An 8,295-nucleotide genomic window follows, 5' to 3' on the forward strand; every position below is an offset into this window, starting at 1 on the left:
AGGCGAAGAGAAGTCTAAATGGAATGTTTTAGACAGGTGTCATGACGTTTCCCTGTTGGGTGAGGTTTATGACCCGTCAGACACGACACAGGTGAGGATGTTACTCAGATGGCTTACCGAGAGGAACGATTTGCTGTATGCAAGATTAAAATCAGTATGTGAATGTACATCTCAAAATGTTCCCACTGAGATTTTAATTTGAGAACACCCATCCTATGGATTCCCCCCAATTCTAGCGGCAGTCTGTTTGTGCTATCATACCAGCTTCGTGTCACTTACTGTGATGCCAAACCGTTTGGCTTGATAAGGACAGAAATGGAGTAGGCAACAGCACAAACAGATCTGGGACCAGGCTACCATAATTCCACCTGTGATTATACTGTCATTGGCTATTGTTACACTTTCTCACTGAGCCCCCATTTCAATCTTATCTTTCAAGAGCTTCTGTTAGGCAGGAATTATGTTTTGTATAGATATAATGAAATGCTTTGAGACTGTGAACTTAAATAAAATAATAAATAATCATTATACTTTATATAAGTTCACAGTCTCGAGGCATTTCATTACATCTGTACAGAACAAGAGACACTGAGGCTGAAACAACTCCTGCTGAGACTGTCCTAATATGGACACTGTACTGTACAATACTGTGCACACTGTCCAATAGGGTTATCACTTTGTATGGCATTTTATAGCAACACTGTGTGGCATTATTTCAGGACAATTCATATTTGAGTAAAAAAGTCAATAACCAAGGAGGAGATTTTAGAATGCATTTTATTATTTTATTTTCTCAGTAATTTGGTAAGTGATACATGTTGGGCAATAATATGACCTGTCTAAAACGTATGCAAAAAGCAAAAATAAAAATCAGTGAGTTGTAGGTAGTCTGAACCGGAGGCTTGCAAAAAAAGAATACATGTTTCCAAATAGATTGACAGATGGAAAAGTAAAGTTATAAATCCTAGCGCTGGAGTGGGGCGAGGAGAAAGAGGTATTGTACAGATATTCAGGATAGGACCATGGCCTGGAACTCTGTGGGGAGAAAGAGGTATGGAGGGTGTTGTACAGGTATTCAGGATAGGACCATGGCCTGGAACTCTGTGGGCAGAAAGGAAAGACAGGAAGATAAATAATTAGCCAGAATATGAGAGAGAAAAGACACGTTAGGTTTGGCTCTTTGGTTTGGGACATAGTGACATCTCAACTAACTCAATTAATGAATTTGGGACATAGTGACATCTCAGCTAACTCAATGAATGAATTTGGGACATAGTGACATCTCAACCAATTCAATGAATGAATATGGGACATAGCGACATCTCAACCAATTCAATGAATGAATATGGGACATAGTGACATCTCAACCAATTCAATGAATGAATATGGGACATAGTGACATCTCAACCAACTCAAGGAATCATTGCAAGGATGCACATTTGAGAATATTTTACCAAGACACTACACTACATATTGTAATTTAGACTGCAATTGACAGAGGAGGTTCAATGTAGAACTGTAAAAAGTATTTATATTACCCATTGGCAATTACAATTCTGTAATCTGCTTACTATCATAATGCAACCAGATTCAGACCTGTACAATCTCAACTGATTTGGTATCGAATGAGATCACTCCTTCAAACTTCCATCGACATAATCAAACATCACTCTCATCCACCTCTTCATTGCCGTCATCATCAGCAAAAACGACATCATTGTGATCATCATCATCTTTATAATTGTCATCATCATCATCACCAAACTAGTGTAAGATACACACCATCTGCTCCAATCATGCCGTCGCTGTCATCATCAGCAGCAGACATGAAGGCCTTGGTCTCTTTTTCAGTCAGGACACGGGCCCCGGGGTTGAACCTCTGGAGGAAGAATCTGAGACGGACACACACACACCGAGACCACTAACATACCGTGCTTACTTTGATGTGGCTATTCTACACAGTTGCCATGACCGGCAACTCTGCAGCAGAACCCTTCAGATATTGAGGAAGTAGTATTGTCTGGGTAACAAAGAAAAACCAATCAGACATTAATGATGAATGGATATTGTTTAAACCATATATCTTAGACAGACTATGGTGGTCACCCTTTTAAAATAGTATTTTAACCTCAAGGATCTGTCCTGGAAAGAAGAACAAATAAAACATCTTTAGGAGTTGTAGAGGACATGCTTACTGAAAGCAGGCTTAATATGCCGTCATTACAGTGCAAAAGGCACCTATGACCCCCAGGACTCGTGAATGAACTAAATAATGATAATTGACCATCTCTTGATGGGGGCGCACTAGTAAAGATGTGCTAGTTTACAAAGCCTATCTTCAAGAAGTAGCCTACTTTCAAGCAAAGTTAGGTTGACGTTGATTGGGATAAGTCCTTGAGGCAGAACTGAGCAATTTCCGCTAGATGGGCCAGCTGCAAAGTCAAAATTGTTTATATTGTAAAAATGCATAAAAACAAATATTTGCTTTTAGGGCCTCCCGAGTGGCGCAGCGGTCTAAGGCACTGCATCGCAGTGCTAGCTTCATTACTACAGATCCTGGATCGATACCGGGCTGTGTCGCAACCGGGAGACCCATGAGGGCGACGCACAATTGACCCAGCGTTGTCCAGTTAGGGGAAGGTTTGGCCGGCCAGGAGGTCCTTGTCCCATCTCGCTCTAGCGACTCCTGTGGTGGGTCAGGTGCTGACACGGTCGCCAGGTGTACAGTGTTTCCTCCGACACATTGGTGTGGCTGGCTTCTGGGTTAAGCGTGCATTGTGTCAAGAAACAGTGCGGCTTGACAGGGTTGTGTTTCGGATGACGCACAGCTCTTGACCTTTGCCTCTCCCGAGTCCTTATGGGAGTTGCAGGAATCGGACAAGACTTTAACTGCCAATTGAATGTCGTAATTGGGGGGAAAAAGGGGTAAAAAAATAAATAAATAAATGTAATAAATTAGCTTTTTGTCTTGATTTAAGGTTAGGGTTAGGCATTAGGGTTAGCAGTGTGTTAGGGTAAAGGTTAGAGTTAGGTTTCAAATCCGATTTTATGACTTTGTCGCTGTGCAAGCTAGTGACCACTGCAGAGCTGTCTCCAGAACAAGATTCGTGACAAATAACACTAACCTGTGCAAAATGACAGGTAGCCTAACACGTTTAGGGCCAACAGAGGATAGATACATTTTGATATAGGCTATGCGGCATCAATAACAATATATAGGCTATTTTCTTTAGGCCTAATTATTGTAGTAGAAAAAACACAAAGATTGTAGTTTATCACAAACTAAAAGTGCAACAATTGTAGCCGACTCACTTGAGTTCCTCCTCCTCAATGAAGCCGCTGGCGTCGTTGTCCAGTATCCCGAAGACTTTCTTCACCTCCGCGGGACTCTTTTTGGTCAAGCCACACTGCTGGAAGAACTTCTTGCAGTTGAAGGAGTCCGGTGCTGATGGGGTAAGGATGACATGAGAAAAAATGAACAGGCGTGTTCGGCCTTAGCTCTGGTACAGGTCGTTAACGAGGAAGTGGAGGTAGGGCTTGTGGAAGAACGCGAACACGAACCCTAACCTTTACCCTTTTAGCCACCTATCCACCTAGCTAGAATTCATTAAATATCATATGTTTTGCGAATTCCTAACATATTGTACATTTTGCAAGTTCGTAACATACTGCACGTTTTGCAAATTCGTAACATATAACACGAATTGCAATTAATAACATATCATGTGAAATAGTTGATGGACATCCGCAAATGAATGCATACAAAACGAAACGTAACACATCACTCTAAATGGAGTCTCAGATTTACACACAGAATAATATGAAATGCTCTGAGACCATGTTGCAGCTGATTCAAATAACCAACTAATCTGTTTAGTCTAGTCGTGTTCACTCATAGGCATATCACATTTTGATTTATTCAAAAACTCAATTTAAATTAAGACAATTGTTTGCATTATAATTCTTCCTGATATATTTAGGGACAAAAACTGACAGAGACAACTGCTATCTATTCTGTCCTAAATGCTTTGAGGGTTTCGTGTGAGTCTATGTAGCCTACATGTGTTTTCTCTAAAATAGGCCTCATTTTGATCCACCTAAGTAGGCCTATACTTCTGTTTTTTGTTTGACATCAACAATGGACTACCTTATTTGACTTTATTTAGTATAGTGAATCTGCCCATAGCCTAGGCTATCACTAATGCGGTGAAGGAATCTAATGAAGAAAGCAATAATGATATGAGTGGAAGATGATACCTTGGCAGTCCTTCATAGCAGCGTCTATGGCATCAGCGGAAAGGATAGATGAGAGCGACATTTTAATCCTGTCGAATGAACAAAAGTGGTGAATTATTAACACATTTAGTCAGGTAGGCTAAACAGCAATGCATACTTCTTCTTTGAAGACAAGGCATTCTGACTGGTGCAGAATATTATAATTATTTGGATAGCATCTTTTAAGCACAGTTTCAGAGGCCTATAAAACATAGGCTATATGCGTGTCATAACTATTGGCTAAGGTCTATTGATTTAGCTCATGCACATAACAGTTGTGTTGACATATTTTCTCAGTAATTCCCCAGAGCCTATTGCTTGATCTGAGCTAGGTAGGCCTACTCCAAATACCACTACTGGCAAATTATCTTTAGTATGCCCTCAGACTCATCTTGGTCGGAATAAATATACTGAAACACTGTAAAAGAATTTGCTAAAACGGATAGCAAAGAATGAATTAGATACTTCCTTAAAAGAAAATATGGCAGAACTTGGTCTAATACGCTGTTACCGCATCCTTTGTGTAAACATTAAAGCCAAGTAAACTTCTAATTATAAACACAAACGAAGTGAATGATAAAAAAAAAGACAACAGTCTATATCTCTCAAAGTGGCAGAGAATGACTGCTCTGAGTTAAGTTCAGAGCGCAAAGTCAACTCACCGCGTTGAGGTTCTTGCCCGGTCGTTGATCCAAAAGAGACGAGTAAGGCTATGCGGTGACTGGTGTCCGTCAGAGACGATTTATATAGGTCTGATTGAGGTGACAATAGGGAATGCTTGAATTACCTGTCTGAGTATCAAATTTGAACTGCCCGCCCCTGATCAAATTTCTTCCCTAACTAATTAACCTTTACCCTTTATAACGCCCATGGGCAGGAGACTGACTACTGTGGACATCAGTAACGCCCTTGTAAATGGCAAATTAAGTCATCAGTGCATTATTCTATATCCCCTCCTCCCACCCACACCTAACCCAGTCCTCCTCCCCCTCTCCTTCCCTTCTCGAATTATAATACAGTACTATGGTACAAAAATGTGCAGTCTCTCTAGCCCTGTTTATACCTGGTGCTAACATGCGCCCTGTGTCCTGATCTTGTCCACATTCCGATTTTGCCCACATTTTTACACAGAATGATTAAAAGACAGGCACGCATTGGGTCTGGATATCAATCAAGTATTAACAGATCTACATGGTCAGGCTAGTCTGTTCACAATTCAAACACAGTGGAGGGTACACTGGGTAAGGAAGAAGGGATAAGAGACACATTTTATTAAAATGTGTTGATGCAACAAACTTTGATCAGATAGTTATTGGATCATCAGATCACGAAACTAACATAGCGCAAGGTGTAAACAAGGCTAATCTCTGTCTGTCGTCTTCTCCTTCCCTCCCTCTCTCTCTCTCTCTCTCTCTCTGTCTCTCTGTCTCTCTCTCTCTCTCTCTCTCTCTATATATATATATATCCCCCCTCTCTCTCCCCCCCCCTCTCTCTCTCTCTACAAGCAGTCACAGAGCTGGTATTTGTGTCACACATACAGTATATTGTCCTCAGTGAAAAGGGTCATTCAGTGAGAATGCAAACTGCATTCAGAGAGAAGTCAAGTTCCAATAAACCAGATTAAATTATAAAATGTATAACTGGGTATGTTGATATTGGATGTTGAAATCGTTGTGGAGGGATACAGTGTGGCCATTGTGTGGTATAGTAGCCCACATCCCCCTGAGAATGAACCCTCTGGTTCAAATCCCCTGCAAATCTGTCAAAAAATGTGCCCTCATTTGGATTTAAACAGACCCAATTTTTCATTCCCTGCTACTCTGTTGGACCCACCAGATGGGGTTAGATTATCCCCTCCAAATCTAATAATACTCAACTCAACAGATACACACACACAACAGGGGTTGTCTATCACGAAATGTCATCATGACAATTTATTTAACCTTCTCTCACACTATTGGCCGGACGAGGGTAAATATTGAACTATCATGGAACTGTCCAGAGTTCTGATTAAAGGACACAAGGTTTTTTTTCAATGTCCCACTTGATTCTGCATGATGATTTAATGTCAATTAGGGTCCATACACACATGCACGCACGCACGCAGAAACTCACATACACACACATTTGCCTATGGCATCTGTGTTGGAATAGAGTTTTGGGAAATGGAGAGAGAGAGAGAGATTGCATCTTTTCTATTGAGGTCACCCAGGCCATCCCTCAGATATAAATGGTCACACTTCTTCAGTATCATCACTGTAGCTGCTGGCGACCCATAGCGATAGGAGATCTAACAGAGTGATCCATTTAGAACAATGCTTATCTTTGCAATTCTTCACAGTGTTATTGAAGCAGTGAAATGAAATACTGCATTTGGGCAGCCTGTAAAATGTGACCAATGGCAGAATGCCTATACCTTCAGAGGACAACCCTGAAACAATGTCACTGTATGTGGAAGTAAACGGAGAGGTCTGCAGAGAGTGCATTAACCCTATCCCTTGGAGGATACCCTGCTTCTGGACTGTGGAGAACAGCTATTATTCATCATTGGACAAGGGGAAAGTTGAAGGTGTGCAACCTGCATGTGGGCTCACTTCTCACTGTAAAGGCGTGCATGCATGTGTTAGTGGTAGGGAGAGAGTGCACTGCATAGGATTTCATCAGTGAGACAGATGGCATCTGATTTGTGTCCTTTTAAATACAAAATCTGCATAAAACGAATTATTTATCAAAATCATATTCTGTTATGATTCCCATCATTAACGTTTTGAAACAAAGTCTGACATTTAGTCTTGACAATTCCCTCTGCGTGTTTAATAACAAGTGACACCACTCAACCAGAAATATGACACCTTTTGAGGTAGGGATATCGCTAAATATCCCCTATAGCCGGAGGCAGACAACAATCATAGACCAGCTCCAGCTTGCAAGCAGTTCAATTCCGTGAAAAACCGCGGCGCGCGCGTGGGGATTTATAGACTACAGTACTTGGCACCTGCCCACCACAGCTTCAGCAGCGGAAGCAGGCAGCGGTCGAGCGCATCAGCTAGCGACCGCGCGAGCCCTACCCAGACCGCAGGCGTTAGTGTGTTGTGCAAAGTAGGTGGGTAAAGGTCGCTCAAGGACAGGTCAAGTGAACCTTATTTAAACGTACCATGCATATATAGGCTGAATATTCCAAGTATAAGGCACCTTTAGACTGAGTGTTCTCGCCCCACGGTTATTGCATTTGCATGTATTGTACTTTTTGTGCACAAATTAATTGCATGACTGCTGAAATGATCGAGTGGGCACGTGCGCTTAAAGAGTAGGAGTAGTAGTAGTAGGCTGGGTCACTGATCCTTTAGGACATGTTAGGCTTGTATTTTCACTGTTTAATATTGCTGTTTTATTTTGCTGCATATTTGGTGGGAGAGTTGGTGTGTATTGTGTGTAGACTATATTCTGCGCTTCCACTAACTCTCCAAACATGTACGCATGAGGAGAAAACATTTCCCTTGGGACCACTTTATGGTCATTTTAATATAAATGTAGTTCATTGATTCAAGGTTTGTAATTAAAATCATTAGAACTAATCCTGCAGGTCGCTCACTCACAGTCTGACCTTTCAAATCAGATGTTGTGACTTGGCGCACGAACGAGAAATCGTGCGTCTAACGTCTCCATGTCCAATGTCCGAAACCTCTTTCTAGGATTTGGGGCTCCAGCGGCAGATGCATGGGGGGAAACTCAATAGGCTAACCCTCTCCCTGGTCGTATGTGAAAGAGAGACTGATGAGGACACCGGATCGAGCGGTGCGCTTTACCGACAGGCGGTGATGTCATGCGCTATTCTGATACCTCATCGCCTATACGGTTACTGGCCGGTAATTTATTCATTTACATTTGCTAATTTTCCTTACAAGCTTACGTACGGACATGGGTTGGCTGCAGGGGTAAGCCTTCTCATTGTCCCAGGGCGGGAAAGACGTAATTTGTTTTGGCTAATCCGGTGTCGAACAGAAACGGATTAGAGATGCT

The 8,295-nt window shown here is 41.7% G+C and overlaps 1 protein-coding gene across 1 annotated transcript; it reads right to left on the reverse strand.

Moving 5' to 3' along the window:
- Positions 1–759: 759 nt before the first annotated feature.
- LOC110486849 (parvalbumin, thymic CPV3-like) lies at positions 760–5,285 on the reverse strand. Its single transcript, XM_021558675.3, has 5 exons — positions 4,938–5,285; positions 4,258–4,325; positions 3,313–3,445; positions 1,783–1,892; positions 760–1,101 (listed from the first exon to the last, which is right to left on the reverse strand). The coding sequence occupies exons 2-5, from the start codon at positions 4,316–4,318 to the stop codon at positions 1,076–1,078; spliced, it is 330 nt and encodes a 109-aa protein (XP_021414350.1). The 5' UTR covers positions 4,319–4,325; positions 4,938–5,285; the 3' UTR covers positions 760–1,075.
- Positions 5,286–8,295: the final 3,010 nt, after the last annotated feature.

This window comes from Oncorhynchus mykiss, chromosome 13, assembly GCF_057628025.1.
Source record: "Oncorhynchus mykiss isolate SJ-2025 chromosome 13, ASM5762802v1, whole genome shotgun sequence".
Classification (NCBI taxonomy): Eukaryota; Metazoa; Chordata; class Actinopteri; order Salmoniformes; family Salmonidae; genus Oncorhynchus; species Oncorhynchus mykiss.

What these genes read in the sequence shown, in the direction of transcription:
- LOC110486849 (XM_021558675.3), bottom strand. Translation starts at nt 4,318, where the DNA reads ATGTCGCTCTCATCTATCCTTTCCGCTGATGCCATAGACGCTGCTATG. An exon ending in TGCTATGAAGGACTGCCAAG is followed by an intron (nt 3,446 to 4,257) that starts GTATCATCTTCC and finishes TTACCCCATCAG; the next exon opens with CACCGGACTCCTTCAACTGC. An exon ending in CGGCATGATTGGAGCAGATG is followed by an intron (nt 1,102 to 1,782) that starts GTGTGTATCTTA and finishes TTCTGCCCACAG; the next exon opens with AGTTCCAGGCCATGGTCCTA.